This window comes from Alexandromys fortis, unplaced genomic scaffold, assembly GCF_014885135.2.
Source record: "Alexandromys fortis isolate MF-2015 unplaced genomic scaffold, M_Fortis_MF-2015_v1.1 scaffold_295, whole genome shotgun sequence".
In the NCBI taxonomy this organism is placed as follows: domain Eukaryota; kingdom Metazoa; phylum Chordata; class Mammalia; order Rodentia; family Cricetidae; genus Alexandromys; species Alexandromys fortis.
In genome coordinates, this window is record NW_026068169.1 from 431,850 (window position 1) to 449,670 (window position 17,821).

The 17,821-nt window shown below is 36.6% G+C and overlaps 1 protein-coding gene across 1 annotated transcript in view; it reads right to left on the reverse strand.

The window, feature by feature from the left end:
• Positions 1-750: 750 nt before the first annotated feature.
• Positions 751-17,821, reverse strand: part of Wnk3 (WNK lysine deficient protein kinase 3) — a 114,383-nt gene continuing 97,312 nt past the window's right edge. Inside the window, exons 21-22 of the mRNA XM_050128310.1 lie at positions 11,400-11,602; positions 751-6,039 (exon numbers count right to left, since the gene is read on the reverse strand). Coding sequence (XP_049984267.1) covers positions 5,710-6,039; positions 11,400-11,602 — 533 coding nt within the window. The 3' untranslated portion in view covers positions 751-5,709. The remainder of the gene's footprint in view (positions 6,040-11,399; positions 11,603-17,821) is intronic.

The following is a 17,821-nucleotide window of genomic DNA, read 5'->3' on the forward strand; positions in this document are numbered from 1 at the left end:
TTTTCTCAGATTTTTGTCTGTTTCCCCTTCCCAGGGGGATTCATGCATGCCTCTCTTAGGGTTCTCCTTGTTCCCCAGCTTCTCTGGGGTCATGGGCTATAAGGCTGGTTATCCTTTGCTTTAATCTGATGACTTTAAACTTATGAGTGATACATACCATGTTTGTCTATCTGGGTCTGGGTTACCTCACTCAGGATTTTTTTTTTCTTCTAGTTCCATCCATTTGCATGGCTTGGGCAGTTTGTGGGACCACTGGCAGTGGGATCAGGATTTATCCCTAGTGCATAACCTGGCTTTTTGGAGCCCATTCCCCTATGGAGGGACACATTGTTCAGCCTAGATACAGGGGGAAGTGTCTTGATCCTGCCTCTATGTGGTTATGTGACAGACTTTGTTGACTACCCAGGGGAGGCCTTACCCTCTGAGGAGTGGATGGGGGTGGAGTGGGCAGAGGATGGGGAGAGCAGGAGGAGGGGAGGGAGAACTGGGATTGGTATGTAAAATAAAGAAGGTTTTTAATTTTTTTAAAAAAAGAGACCCTAGGTAACACAGAAGATTACAACTCTTGTTCATTTGCAAATTGTGGAGAAGGGAGGCCCACTAAAAAAGCATTAGCATTGCATGTAAATCAACAGGTACCACATGGTTTCCCCACCCCAAAGCCCTGTAAGACTAAAATTTCATAAATCTGCTAAATTATATTTGATAAAGAACCAATTTAAGCCAAATGACTGCAGTAGCTGACAGAATTTTAATAAGGTGACATAGTAATTTAACACAGCCTTTATTTTTGTTTCAAACAAAATTCCAGGAAACAAAATACTTAACAACAGTTGGGTAAAAATTAAAATAAAAATCACAGTTTCGAAGAATCAAAACCAGACAACTGATGAAGGGTAGATCACTTGGCTTACCAAAAAAAAAAAAAAAGGAAAAGAAGAAAAGGTAATGTTAAAAAGGGCTAAAATTAAACTGAACAGCATTCTATATAATGCTACATTCCCAAATTAAGAAAGGAGAGTTCACATATATAACTAAATGTTAAGTGTTGAGAATTGGCTGAAATTCTACATACTTCACGGTAAATATGCATGAAAGTTTAATTGCATAAACTTCCTGAGTGGCTCCCATGCTGCATTAGGTCTACATGCTTACTATTTGTATTAAACAAATTACAGTTTTAAGTGACTGAGCATGACAGACCTTCAGCTGCACTTTCTCATCAATCACTATATCCACTGTATCTGCTGAGGGGTCTGGGCTACAAATCTCAATCTTAAATCTGAAATTATATCAAAAGAAATACAATGTAAAAAAGCTAGAAGGGTGACTAGTGCACATTTTAGAGCATTGTCCCTTCAGAGCTTAGTCCTTCCCTTGCCCTCTTGCCTGACTTCTGGCTTTGTAACAGTCTGCATTGTTTTACTTCAGAGAAAACCTTCCAGAATCTGAGCTGTTGATGTGTACACTCTTTCAACCATCTTAGTGGAAAGGAACTTTAACCTGGCTACTACTTTGGGCCCATTTACATTAGTCATCAAGATCCCTGGATCAATGTTTGAATTTATCCTTCATACACACAAAAAGAAGACTATTTCCAGGGTGGCCTGAGAGTACGGCTCCATATAAACTGCATACTAATTTTACTTAGAAGAATTTTTTACTATGTTTGAGTGTTTTCATTTTGTAATCTGGATTAGATTTTAAAATTTTAACCCTAGAATTATAATTACCAAATCAAAAGCCTTTTCTATACATACAAACCTTTCTATTACATCTTCTAAAGAAAGGGAGGCAAAATAAGTCCCTGGTAAACTACCGATAAAAAAACCAACCAAACATTCTATTCTAGAAAATGGCTTGCATACCACCTCAGAAGGCTCAGATTTTTCTTAATCAAACAGAACATGAGGTAACTGAATTGATGGCAAATATACCTCAGAAATGTACTTAGAAACGATGACTGAAATACAACATGTACTAGTATTAAAAATGTACTATTACATGGTAAACATGTGAAACAGGAAATATCCAGTTACAAACATTTGCTGGGTTCTTTTAAAAGGGGGAAAAGGGAATGTATTATTTTTAATGCTTAGAAAATACAGCAAAGAGAGTCAACTCCATAAACTACAGGGATTAGATAAACAACTATCTAAACCCTTACTACCAACTATGAAATGCATTCTGCCATTTCAAGAAAACAAACCGTCACTGTAAATACCAGGCAATATTTTGAAGATGGGTCTAGGAGGTCAAGTATTTCACTGTAGTAGTTAAAGCAATTTCAACCCATAGCCCTTTAGAAACCGAGATGAGAAAGCATTCTCAGGCACTGGGACCATCTCACTTCAATACATCTGCAACATTTGTTTATTTGAAAACTAACTCCCACCACTAAGTCTTATATTGCCACCAATTTGATTTCTCTCTTTGCTTTCCATCCCCAAATCCCCTAACTTTATAACACTTAGGTATATGGCTCTCATCACTTAAACACAGACTGGTGGCAGAATGATGGGTCCTCTCATCTCACACGCATGGTGAGTGCTAGGATGAAAAGGCAAGCCAGATTGAGAATCTAAACAACATAAAGAATCAAAGCAAAAGAGCAAGTTTCACAGGCAACATTTACTTGTGCACCTAAAACAGTACTGAAAAACGAGGTAGATAAACAAAAGTAACTGGACTGCAATTAAATCTGGGGTCTTCAGATGACAAACATTCCATTATAACTTTAGAAAAACACTCTACACTCAACCCAAAAATCACAGCGGAAGTGCCTTTTAAACTTTCACAGTTAAGTTTTCCTGTCAAACTATTAGAACATATGCTTGATATGAAGCAAGGAAGAGATGAAAAACTGCAGGATTATTTGTTAACTTACAGCAAATTACTTTAGATTCAAGAGTGCTCCAGGTATATGAAGGGTTTATCTGCACTGAATACACCAGTAATGGTTTCACAGTCTTAGGATGTTACACCCAACTTCACAGACACAACAGCAGTGCTTCATGGTGGAGTGCTTATGTTGCCGCACATGAAGACACAATGCTGCTCATCAGATGTGCACTTGGAGAAGTAAACAGAGCGGCTGGACATACAGACTACCTCCCAAGCAAACTTCACAAGACAGTGGTTAAGCACAACCTTTACGTTTATTACAAGAAAGAAAATGAAAAGGTTTGCGTGCTTTCTAGAAATGAACAGAAGGCCCATTATATGCACTTCTAGAAATGAGCAGAAGGCATGTTATATGTACTAGGCTCTTTGTTAAAGAGAACTTCTGAGCATTATCTGATTCATTATTTATGGGAGAGAAAAAGTACTTCAGGCAAGGACGGAAACAGCACTATTCTAACTTAGCAAAATTAAGAAATAATACAAATCCCCCTCTAGAAAACTAACCAATATTTACAATCAAAGTGACTATAATCTGAATCAAATAAAAAATAAAAAAGTAAAGAAAACCCCACAGCAAAGTGAATAACATTGTTTTCTTCATTTCTGAACACTCCCTTTTTCTGTACGCTTTAACTTCTACACATTACATATACATAATGTATATGTAATATATATGTTAACCCAGATACTGCAGTCAGCATGGAGACAGCAGTACACTATTCCCCATCTTCAAACTTTAGAAGATGACTTTTCTTTCCAGCAAAACCTGAAAAGATTCTAAATATTACAAGGCACTGCAAACATCTGCAGGCAAACAATAATGATGAATTATATGTAAAACTGAGATGTTTAACAAAACACAGAACATACTATGTAGAGCAGCCACTAGTAAATGGGATTGTACATGTAACCCGTGGAGTTTTTTTCATTCTGGGGCACACGGTTTAAAATGATTGCAACTAGAGAAGATCCCATCTTAAAACCTGTAGTATTTCACCTTATAGGTTGTTTATCTCAATATAATTATACGAAACCAACTTATAATGAAACCCAGTTTTAAGGAACTATGGGTTTTAGGAGCACAGTTTTGTACACATGGAAAACACTGCAATGCAAGCAACTGCACTACATTAACACCCAATAGCAATCCACAGAATGCCCCCAGTACCAGTGACAAAAATGGGATGGTGGGTGTGACCTTTAGGTAAGTAATAGAAGACAACTTCTTAAAAAGTGTACCGACTGTCACAAAGTGTACTGTATGAAATAAAAAGAAAAGTTCTTCTAGCTTCCCGGCAAGTCCATGGGAGTAAGTTTTTTTTTAGAGGAACAGGGAGGAAAATCTGTTAACAGAAACACTGAACACAATTTGGAATGGTTACCAAGAGAATTTTTAAATAGAAAAACGTATTAGAAACGACTTTCAAAGCTTCAGTGAATGTTAAGTCACTTGAACATGTGTACTTAGTAGCTGATAATATAGCATGTAAAAATTCTATTTGGGTTTCACAGACTGACTATTAGGTAACCCTGTGACTAATCTTTAAGATTACTGAAGTTAACCTTCCTAAAAACCAAAGGCGTACATTTTGACACTGCCTCCTTTCCTCCTAAAACTGGATAAAACCCAGTAAAGTGCAACTTGACAGTGAATTCTCTCAAATTTTCAAGAGGCTGACAAACACATCTAACATCTAAAATGGTCTAAGACTATAGATACTAGTAAGAAATTATAACAACCAAAAAACTGTCATCAAAAAAGGTTAAAGGCAATTTAAATAATATCATCCTAGGTTGTACTATTTCACTGCAGGATGGTGTGGATCCTCCATTTCTTAGAACCCTGTAAAGCCAGTGTTTTATGTAAAAGTCTCAAAAGCTACAAACCCTAATGTGTCAAGTACATTTCACTTTAGAAGAATGGATTGACAGAAGTGTTAACCTGAATCTCCTTGTTTAGGATTACAAGGATTACCCCAAATGAGATTCACATCAGCTGCAATACCTAGCAAAAGAATGCAAGCCAAGTCAGTGCCTCTCAGATGCTCAAAACCAAAGCAGTGTGCACATGAGAAAAAATGGCTGCTTTGGGTTATTACCGGAACCCAAAAGCAGCTCTAGTAGCTGTAGGTTCAAGGAACTGTTACAGTTCTGTTTTTTTCTTTCCCTCCGCCTCACCTAAAACAACCCCTCACTCCTACTGCTGTGATGACGGGAAGAAAATCACATTAAAAACTCATGTTCTGGACTGCTTGACAAAAGTATACTAAAGTTATACATCAAAACATTTCCTGCAGCCAGTTACTTACTGCCTTCTGTGAAGAGTAAACCCAAGACAGTTGTGACAAATCCCACAAGACTGGCGATTGGAGAGTCTTACCTCATCCACATTTGGGGAGAACCAATCTACATAGTTTTTACACACTTTAAAGAAAAGTATTATACAACTGCTGGTAGCAGCATAAAAAAGTGGGGTGAGAGCTTCTCAGCAACACATGAAAGTGTCCTGGAAATGGTAACACTCAAACCGAGCTTATTAAAGCATTCTGAACAGTATTTTTTAAAAATCAAGTATCAAAGAGGATAGGATTTGAAGTGAAAAACATTTCTGTGTGCAGTATTCTATGTGCAAAGCGCACATTACTACAGAATGATGAGATGTACCAAATATCGTATTGGAACAACAAAAAACACAGTTGAAAGTGGGCTCAAATGAGAGAAAATATGGCAGAACTCAAGAAGAAAGTTTAGTATCACAGGTATTTGATGAAAGTCCTCTCCCCTTGTTTCAGCATCTATTTGGATTCACTTAGGACCAGGAGGGATTGATGCCGGATTCTGCATTGGTGAAGCTGGAAATGCCTGCAAATTCATCCCGGGCTGGAAGAGTCCCCCAGATTGGGCAGGAACCACTACAGACTGCTGTGCTGTTCCCGAAATTCCTACCCACTGTACTGGATACCCCGTGGCCCCTACAGCATTATACTGACAAACATGGGGCATTCCATATGATGATAATGGCCCAGGAAATGAAGGGAGTGGGAGTCCTTGTGGTAAGGAAGTTGGGACAGCGCCACGAATTTGGGAGAGAGAAGATATCCATGTTGATGTGTAGCCCATAGTAGACGGAGTACTCTAACAAAAAACAAAAACAAACATAAAAAAATCAGTTCATTTGGCATATTGTTTATCAGTCTATAGTCCTATTTTTTTAAGGCTCACTACCTCCACTATTATACTGAGTGGAGCACCTTTCTATGAGTTATGCAGTGGTAACATTCTTTACCTCAGCTCATTTTTAACTGCCCTGCCTTGCAGTATAGGCATTTTCAGATGAGGAAACAGAAACTAAAATTGCTAAGTAGCCCAAAACCACCAAACAAGTTAACAGTGACACAGGAACTTCAACACTGTTTCAAATAACTCTAAGGCCCATATTCACTCCCTGTTCACACTTTAGTCCCTACTTTACTTATGATAGTACTATTCTTTTGCTTTTACTTCATTTTCTTCCATCCATTAACGTGCTTTCACACTGCAGGCATGAATGAAAATAGCCCATCTTACCTACATGATTCTCTGGACACAGAGGAATAGTTAGTGTAACAAGGGACCTGACACACAGCAGATGTTCAGTAAAACTCTCCTTGTTCCCTTCTAACTATCTTGAAATCTGACACTTCTGTTATTTTTTAAGGGATATTTTATTTACTTATTTATCTATACAATATTCTGTCTGTGTGTATGCCTGCAGGCCAGAAGAGGGCACCAGACCTCATTACAGATGGTTGTGAGCCACCATGTGCTTGCTGGGAATTGAACTCAGGACCTTTGGAAGAATAGGCAGTGCTCTTAACCACTGAGCCATCTCTCCAGCCCTATTTTTATTTTATTTTGTGTGTATGGGTTTTTTGTTTGCATATGTATAGGTGGAAGAAGAGGGCATCAGATGCCCTGGAACTGGAGTTAACAGACAAATGAGCAGCCATGTGGGTATGGGGAATCAAATCTGTTTTCTGAAAGAGCAGCCAGTGTTATTAACCACTCTAGCCCTTCTGTTATATGCTTATACATTTACTTTTATTTTGGTGTGTGTGCATGCATGTAGGCGTATGTGCATATGGAGGCAAGAGGTCCATTTTGGGTGTAGTTCCTCAGGATAACTTGTTTTCTGAGAAAGACTCTCTCATAGGCCTGAAGCTCACTAAGTAGGCAAGGCTGGCTAGCTAGCAATCCCCAACAACTCACCTGACTCTGCCTCCCAGGGCTGGGAGTTATGCATGTATCACAAACCCAGCTTTTTCATATAGGCTCAGGTCCTCGTACTTGCACGGTAAGTAGTTTACTAGTTAAGCTATCTTCCCAGCTCCCCCCCACAACCAATTCTAAATTTAAACTGAAAACAGACAATTGTGCTTTGGACAGTACTGAAAGATATATTCCTGCCTTGCTGGCTACTCTTAACATTATGCTGTGATTAAACACATGTGTAGAGATTATAATATATTCTTAATACATATAGGAATAATTCCAATAAATGTAAATAATTCTAGAAGCAGCCTCAAATTCTTAGTTCTACACTGAATTACCAAGCTAGAACTAAACTTTGAATTGAACTTTTGTTAGAAACTTTCAATGTAAGTTAGGATAAAAGTTTTTAGTTTGACCTGAAAATGAATGGCAAAATTATATTGAGTTGCACAAAATATTTTATTTAAAGTTCAGCAATCTCTTCTTATCAGTATTTTCTTTCTGTTAAAGTAAAATTAAATTTAGTGCTTTTGATTCAAAACAGCAATATAGTATGATCACCCTTGAATAAACTTATTTATGCACATCTATGTATTAATAAAGAAAATTATCTGACCTCTAACATTTATAGAAGGAGATGACCATTTCTGGGTGGTGGGATTTGAAAGTGGTATTTTAAAATTCATACTTTTTTCCATTGATTAAGTTATGTAATGAATAGTATTGTCCTAAAAACAGTGGTTATGGTTTTTTATTTTTTTTTATTTTTCGAGACAGAGTTTCTCTGTAGCTTTTTGGTTCCTGTCCTGGAACTAGCTCTTGTAGACCAGGCTGGCCTCGAACTCACAGAGATCCGCCTGCCTCTGACTCACGAATGCTGGGATTAAAGGCGTGCACCACCACCACCACCTGGCTATAAAGTCTACTCTTGAATATTCCTCAGATATCTCTGATTCAAGTGCCCAAACAAATAGGCAATCTTCCCCTACCAAAACCCATTATCTGTTCATGTATGCCATTTCAGTGATCAGCAGCCACTATCAACCAAGTCATACAGTCATTCAAGTGCCAAATCTTGTCTATTCTTTCTTAAATGTTCTTTGGAATCTGTTCACATCTGTACAACTCAACTTTTCATCAACTAGACTAGTATGAGTAACTCCTGACTTGCCAAAAAACGTTGACCCTAATCCTACCAGAGTCTGTCTTCTTGCTTCAGTCAGTGCTCGTCTCAAAAGAAATGATAATTCAAATGTGCTCCTATTAAAGACCTGGGGCATCATAACTATCCATTCTTCTTAAAAAAAAAAAAACCACAGCATTCCTCATCACTACCGCATCTGAGAAGCCATTTACTCTTTCGAGTATGTTCATTACTCTCTTTCTTTCTTTCAGCCAGACTGAATTACTTTCAGTCTTTTCACATCTCTTTCTTCACATCAGGCTTTTGTATTTGCTTAGGCAGGAACTAAGTTAACTCCTACTCTCTAGATCTCAGTCAATTTTCACTTGATAAAGGAAGCTTTCCTTAACTACTTACAATTGCATGTGGCGGTCAGAGGGCAACTTGTGGGGGTCAGTTTGCTCTTTCTACCATGTGGGTTCTGGGAACTTAACTTAGGTAGTCAGGCTTGCTGACAAGTGCCGTTACCCACTGGACCATCTGGCTAGCCCTCAATGACCACTTTTTAGAAGATTAAATTTCCCTTATTTAACGATATCTCCCTATACCTTTCTTTGTAATTCTTATAATTGCAGTTTAATACTTATTTATGGCTTATTTGCTTTTACTCACTAAACTTGTGTCTAGCAGAGCACTTGGTACACAATAAAGTGCTTGATACATGATCATGCAAACACAAATATCTAAGTAGGGCTACAGGACAGTACCAAGCAAGAGTATTACTTGACCCCTCTACACAAATATATAACCAACCAAATCTAAAATACAAAAATAGTTACCACATATAAGTAACCCCTGTGATGGTTTAACTTTATTGGTGCTATTTAATCTTCGCAATAATCCTGCAAGGATTATCCACATTTGAAATGCAAAAACTCTGAGGCAAAAAAGATATAAAGTCATACAACTAGTAAATGACTGGCTAACATTGGAACCCAAATGTGTTAAAAGATTTTTCTCACTTTTATTTACATATAATTTTCTCCTTACTCTTCTTGCAAACACCTTCCTTTATAATCAATAAACCACCATCCAGCTAATCAACAAAACCTTCCTTCATACAGCACTCAGTCTCTCACCAGCAGAACCTATGCATTTATGTCTTGAAATTCCTCTGAAGGATCTTAAATTTTATAAGTAATGATAGTATCTGAGCATCAACTGATGCCAGGAATAAGACAAATATATCTCCCAAGCAGATACATTGTTCACTACTTAAGGAAGCCAAAATTTGAAAGTTTCATTCAACATTAAAAATAGATGTACTTTTTTAGGATGCATCTCAGGCACCAACTAAGGATACTCTTGTCTCCGCCTCCTGAGTGCTGGGACAACAGATGTGCATCATTATGTTTTGTTTAAAGAAGTATGGTTGCCCGGGCATGGTGGCGCACGCCTTTAATCCCAGCACTCAGGAGGCAGAGGCAGGCGGATCTCTGTGAGTTCGAGGCCAGCCTGGACTACAAGAGCTAGTTCCAGGACATGAACCAAAAAGCTAAGGAGAAACCCTGTCTCAAAAAATAAAAAATAAATAAATAAATAAAATAAAATCAAAAGAAATATAAACAATTTTTAAAAAGATTAGAGGCAACAGTAACAGTGTAGCTGTAAGGGAGTCACTTAGGAAATCAAAATGGAAGTGTACTGAATACTGCATACATGTACACATGTGGCTTCAAATGGAACTGTGTGGGGTGTGCATTCACTTTCAGAACTTCTGAGTTCTAGCATTTTTGGAGCCAGGTGGTGGTGGCGCACGCCTTTAATCCCAGCACTCAGGAGGCAGAGGCAGGCGGATCTCTGTGAGTTCGAGGCCAGCCTGGTCTACAAGAGCTAGTGCCAGGACAGGCTCCAAAGCTACAGAGAAATCCTGTCTCGAAAAACTAAAAAAAAAAAAGTATGGTCATTTTCTACCTTTTTTCACAGTGTATGGTACCAAATCCAGGGTTTTTTTCCTGTGAGGCAACTGCTCTAACACTAAGCTACAATCTCAGCTCAATAAAACTATTTTAACTATGTTCAATAACTATATCTATTATCAAGTATACACACAAGAATAATATACTCAGAGATATCATCTAATACAGAGGCTGAAATTCTAACACTTAACATTTTAACAGGTTTGCTTACCTTGAAAAAAAATTACTTATTTTAAATATTTGGACACAAAAAAAGCACAAGGTAAAATAAGGTCCAAATTCCACCATCCAGCATATTGTTCAGTGATTTTCATACTTATATATTCATCAACATATGCCTAACATGTTTGTCTAAATCATATTATTCTATAACTGTTTGATAATTATCTTCTTCCCACTCTAGAACACACACAGAACTCCCACATATCACTTATATATACATCTTATCTTCTATGGTCATGTGTAATAACTGGCATCTTTTCTATAAACTTAATAGATCTTATAATATTTTACCTTCTATGGCCTTAAAATTAATTTTATGAATTAAACAAAGAGAGTTCAGATACCTTATTGGGTTTAAAGAACATTGATGTGTAGCATAGAACATCTTTTTCTCAATACTTAATTCTTGTACCTCTCTCCAGATGAATTCATTCTGAATATTTTGCATTTTTAGAGAGAGAATAGTGCAAAACTAGAGCCAGCAAATTTTGGCCCACCACCTCTTTTTATGTCACGTTTGCTTGTTTTCTAAGCACAGTAAACTGATTTGTTAAGGAAAAATAAGAACTCCTATGAATGGGAGGGGCTTCAAGGAAGGAACATTCCATAAATCAAGAGGTAATAGAACAGAGGCACAACCATTTGTTTACATATTTTCTTAGACTGCTTTTGCATTACAATCAAGTTGATTCTTGGAACCCTGTGGCTTGGAAAGTCTAAAATGTTTACTAATTGATTTCTTCATAAAAATTTGGTAACTCGTGGTCTAAAAGATAATTTGCTCAAAGACACAATAAATCTAGATAAGGATCAAAGTCTCAATATCATATTCCATACCATTTTAGAGCACTAATCATGGGCCAAAATCAATTTTTATAGTTTTTAATTTTTATAAAGAGGACAGAGGATAAGAGACTTACTTCATATACTTTGTTCCAGTTTTCTGTCTCTAATTTTTGTTGGCTCTGTTTGAGTTGGTTTAAACTTGGCTTACTAGGAAAATTTCCTACTGTTTCCTTTGTCCAATCATCCACCAACTTGTGTAAATCATCTGTGAACATCCCCTTTTTACTGGCTGAAGATTGTTGGCGTGATGCTGTATTACTCTCCACACACAGAGCATCTACAAGAAAAAAAAACAGGAAAAACTAGGTAAAGGAATTGCAACTGATAATTAGATAACGTTCCTATTTTTTTTAACACGTAAGTGTGTGTGTGTGTCTGTGTGTTGTATATGTGTATGTGTGTGTGTAGGTCACAGGACAATCTGCAAAAGTGAGTTATCTGCTTCTATTATGTGGATTCCAAGGATCAAACTCAGGTTATCGGCTTAGGGGCAAGTTACTTTGCCTGCTGAGCCATTTCCTGACCCAAGAGATGGTTCAGTGGTGAACTGTAGGTGTTGATTAGAAACACCTACATGATGACTCACAGTGTTTCCAACTCCAGTTTCAGGGAATTTTGTGCCTTCTTCTGGCCTCCGCAGGCACCAGGCAGGCATGTGATACACAAACATACGTGCAGACAAAACACTCATATACATAAAATAAAATAAATTTACAAATCAAAATTAATAAATAAAAGCAAACAAGCAAATATATGGCAAGAAGACAACGAAATAGAATCAAAATGCTGAAAAACTATCAAGCAAGAAGACCATACTTTCAAAAAGGAAGGGGATCCACTCAGACAACACTACTGCAAATTAATGAAGGAGATTGCCTATTTTTCATAATGGCAGACAATATCCTACACATGTAGGTAGAGATGATTTAGAGGAATGAATACCAGCTTCCTGAAGGTGAATTTTAACCTATGAAGAAAAAGGAAGAGTGTCTTATAAGAACTGTGGATATGGAGCTGGAGAGAAGGCTCAGCAGTTAAGAGCACTGCCTACTTTTCCAAATGTTCTGTGTTCAATTCCCCCAGCAACCATGTGGTGGCTCACAACCATCTGTAATGGTGCCTTCTTCTGGCCTGAAGGCATGTATGCAGGCAGGCAGAACGCTGTATACTTAATAAATAAATCTTTTTTTTTTAAAGTATGTGTATGTAGTAGAGTTAAAGACGATCAAACTGTATGACATTTTTGGAGGACCAACTAAATCAGTTTTAAGATTTCAAAGGGTTATAAAGTTGGTTCCATGTATGAAATAAAAAATGAATAAAAAAGTAAATGTTATTAAGTTCTAAAGACAAAACTATGAAATCTCTGTTTTTACTTTACCCTTTCTTATTTCAGAAACCTAATGCTATAATTGAGGGAAAACTGAAATAAACCCTTTAGCATATTTGGTATTAGTTGAACTTAGAAGTATTTTTAATGATCACAGTTGACCAAATATTACTAGTTCCTCTACAGATGATACCTTAGATATATGGACTACACAGATTAATAGCTGCCTAACTTCCTTTTTAGGGACATGAAGCACACTTTTCCCTTGGGTCTGCAAAGTTCAATAATATTCATATTTTGCTATTGTTTTTAGTGAGCAAACTATGAATTCATTTCATATTACCCAAATAATACTTAATAAAAAATTGGACATCCTGTGATAGCACAAATAACTGTTCAGTTATTATTCAATACTGACTTTTCTCTGTATCATATGTTCTCATGTGGAAAAATGATTCCACATTGAAAAGGACATTTGCATTCTGAGAAAAATAAAACAATCAACATTGAGAAGCATTCATATTTTTATCTGTCATCTCTTTACCTTAGCCTTTGGGTTAGATTTCTGTTACTTCTTTAAGGAGTACCTGTGCCAGACTGGTAGCACAAGGTTGATTTGCCTTAAAAAAACAAAAAAAAAACAAAAAAAAAACAAACCAACAGCTTCCCCTGCCCTTTCAAGGTTGAAGACACTAAGGTAAGAGTAACTAAGAATTTCAAAGACAAAAAGTTCTTCTGGACTGGACCTTGTGGTTCTGCATAACAGCCACTAAATGTTTCACTTTCCATTCCAAAACAATGGAGAAGAGCTTTGAAATCTTTAGCTATCAATCTATTCCTATCACACCTCCCTTTTCCCTCCTGCTTAAGGATAAAAGGAACTTAAAACTTACAGGGAGTTAAGATGAATTTCCTCTCAGGCACTGGTGACTAATTTTTCTTTCCTCAGTAACTTGTCCTCTACTCATTGTGCCCCTTTCAAGTGGTGAGTAAATGTACTTGAGTTCATTAATGATGTGTGGAATCAAAACCAAAACTTTTGTTGTGCAAAGGCATTAAAGATGGGAACATGGTCAATTCGTGGAAACACTAAAAAAGACATTTTCAGTGCTTATTTTGATGACTAGTTATTTTTCAAGGTATATTTTTATTATTTTAAATTATGTGTATGTGTGTGTCTGTATGAGTGCAGGTGCCTGAGGAGTTGGAGTTACAGGCAGTCATGAGCCACCTAACATGGGCGCTGGCAACTGAACGTGGGTCCTTGTAAGAGCAGAAAGTTCCCTTAACTGCTGAGCCATTTCTCTAGCCCCTGATAACTAGTTATTCTTGCTGACTGAATACCCCATAATTTAAATTTCCATTTAAACAACCATTTATAGAGTAAGATCTTTCTTGAATATAAGAGTTTTTAATTTAAAATTTCAAAAAACTTTACAAATATCTCACATTTATGTCTATTTGTTTTGTGACTCAGCAAGATTAATGGAGAATATTTGTGTGAACAGAGGTTTAGAGCAATCTCTTGGAACCTGGTAGTAGACAACTAAAGGTTGGTGAGTCACCCTCTCTTAGAAATGACATCAATAGATAGTTCAGAGGTAAAGGATAGGGCCCCGTGAGGACCTCTTCCTTGACTGATTGTTGATAGGGCTGGTCTTGGATAGTCCCAGTGAAAGTAAGCTAATGATTACAATGGTTGTAGAAAGTCTAGGGAATAGTGTTTATAGCCCTTTACTCTATCTTTTGTTTCTTTTTCCAGTCCCTTTTCCATAACATTCCCTGAGCTACAGAGTGGGTGGTATAAGTGTACATCATGATTTTGATTTCTGTTCTTATTAAGAATGAAATCTATTGTTTTAGATTATTTCCCAAAGTCCTTGAAACTTTGAGTCCAGATGATAGGAAATCATTTACAAAAAAAATGATTTTTTCATTTTATATTTTGAGGATCCTTACATCATAATATTATTCATTAATTCATTATAGACACTTATAGGAGAAAATATTTTATGTCAATTTCATGCGTTTTAAAATCAACTTCATAGCAGAAAAGGATTTATCTATTTTTATAACAGATGAACTTTAAATAGCTAATTAATTTAGAATTCTGGTTATAATTCTTTTCTATCTGTTATAAACAATTAAGGGTATTTAATTCTGGGCCAAAAGACAAAATATAAAGCGTTACAGCTGTTTCTAGAAGCAGTGACACACATAAATCAGCAATCTAAAATATTTCCTTTTGATTGCCCAAGCAAAACATGAACATGTTTTTATGTTATGTTTTGAGGCAAAGAGAAAAGCAACTATAAGTTGAATTATAATTGGTCCTTTTAATAGTCTTTGAATCCAAAGCATTTTTCTATAACCTGCGTTGTAAAACAAATCCTATAGATTGAAACTATGAAAAAAATTGAATTGCTAACATAGTTGCCTTGTAAAAATTAATAGATGAAGTCCTTTATAATGAAAAAAAGTTGGCAATGCAGTAAAAGTATGTGAAGAAACAAAAAACTGCATTAGTAAATATAATATTCTGTATAAGTGTACTTTGTGCTTATATCTATCTTATTCTCTCATCTGATTGCAAAGATGACTACAAGAAGCAATAATTACACAAATTTGTTGATTTGCTTATCATATGTAAAAATGTAATGTGTAAAAAGAAAGGAAGGCACATACACAGAAGAAAATATATATACCATTGAAATTAAGATAGTGTTATTCTTGAACTAAGAAGCTAATTGCAATCCCCATGGCCACTACAGGAAAGTAACTAAAAACATATAATAAAGGATTTAAACATTATAAAAAATATCTATTTAGGGTTTGGAAACATGGCTCAGCATTTACTGCACAATCATGAAGACTGGAGTTCATAACCCAGCACCCAAGTTAACAAGTCATCCATCCAAACACCTGTGATTCTAGATGCTAGGGAGGCTTGTTAACTTCCAGCCTACCTAAGAAAACAAGAGCCCAAGGCTTAGGGAGGGACTGTACCTCAAAGGAGTAAGGCACATGCACACCCCCACAAATCAATCTTTTAAGAATGCAAGTTTAGGGGCTGGAGAGATGGCTCAGCGGTTAAGAGCACTGGCTGCTCTTCCAGAGGTCCTGAGTTCAATTCCCAGCAACCACGTGGTGACTCACGACCACCTGATGAGATCTGGCACCCTCTTCTGGCCTGCAGGCATGCATGCAGACAGAACACTGTATACATAATAAATACATAAATAAAAAAAAAGAAACATCACACACACACACACACACACACACACACACACACAAAGAATGCAAGTTTAACACAAAGCCAAGCAGGAATCAAAGAAGAACAAAAAGGTCATTAGATATAAAAAACAAATAGCAAAATAAAAAGTAGAAATGATTCTTAGTTTATAATTAAATTATATTGGAATGGTTTAAATAACCCCTTTATAAAAGACAAAGGCTGACAGAATAGATAAAAAACATGATCTAACTGTATAATGATGTCCATAATAAATATTGTTCAGATTAAAAGTATAAAAGGGCAGGGAAGATGGCTCAGTGGGTGAAGGCAATTGCTGCCAAACCTGACAACTTGATTTCCAGAGCCAACTCCCATAACTTGTCTTGACATCCAGATACATACAAGCTGTGGCAATACTCAGACACACACAAGCACATATATATAGAGACCACAAAAAATAAAATAAAATTTTTAAAAAATACATGAAAAGAATGGAGTGGTGCAACATGTAAGTAGTAAACTAAAAAAAGCTGATTGCCTATATTCATATCAGAAATATATACTAATACCAAAAGGTAAAAGAATCACAAGCACATGCAGCAGAGTTCCAAAATAGATGACACACAGTTTATAGAACTGAAGCCAGGCGGTGGTGGTGCACACCTTTAATCCCAGCATTCAGGAGGCAGAGACAGGCGGGTCTCTCTGAGTTCAAGGCCAGCCTGGTCTACAGAGCTAGTTCCAGGAGTTCCAGGATAGCCAGGGCTACACAGAGAAACTCTGTGTCAAACAAACAAACAAACAAACAATATATATATTTGAAAAGTTTAACAACAGGTAGAAACTACTAAAATCCACTTTATATAATTGAAATAATAAGCAAAATTCAAATAAAGGTCATGTTTGGGCACAGGAAAAAACATTTGGATAAACTAGGGGTTAAGCTTACTGATAGAGCACTTGCCTCGAGTGTGCAAGTCCTGTGGTTCAATCTTCAGCATGACACAGAATAAGAAAAAGAATATCATAGAGTGCCTCTGCTATAGTCCTAGCAACTTCAGAGGCCGAGGTAGAGGGATAATTTGCGCCCTGACAAGGCTGGGAATTATAGAAAGAATTCATCTCTAAACAAATGAACAAAACAAGTGTGTAAACAAGCACAGCATTTCGGAACAAAATGAAGTCTAACTATAAATGCCATAACATCAGACTAAAGGTTATGACTTCCGATACTGAATCTCCAAAGCTGTTTTCAATCCTAATCTACCCTTCAATTCTATTTTTATCAGGTGCATCCTATAGCTCAATGTGGGGTGGCCTCAAACTCAACCAGCTTCCTGCTTCAATCTCCCTGTGTTGGGGCAGGAGGTATATACTACCATACACGACTAGTTTTCCATCACTTCATTCTTCTTTACACCTGAATAAAATTCCACTGAATGGTGCTCCACATTTTCTTTATCCATTTATCTGTTGATGGACATCTAGGCTAGTTCTACTTCTTCACTATTCTGAATAGTATACAATAAAAATAGAAGCACAAGTTATGTGGTACGTTGACCTTCATTATGTATCTGGAACCAAAGAAGTCCAACCTGAGGAGTAATTTCTTTATTTGTTAAGTAGATATAGACTAGTTTCCCAAAGTTAAAGAAATAACATTTTAGGGGCTGGAGAGATAGCCTCACAATTGAGAACACTTGTTGATCTTTTGGAAGACCTGAGCTTGCTTCCTAGCACCCATATGATGGTTCACAATTATCCTTAACTCCAGTTTCAGAAGATTTGGCATTGTCTTCTGACCTCCATGGGTACTAGGCATATAATGTGGTACATATACATATATGCAGGCAAACATTCATATACATAAAATATAAATAAATAAATCTTTAAAAAAGAAATGGATTTTTGGGGGCCTGGAGAGATGGCTC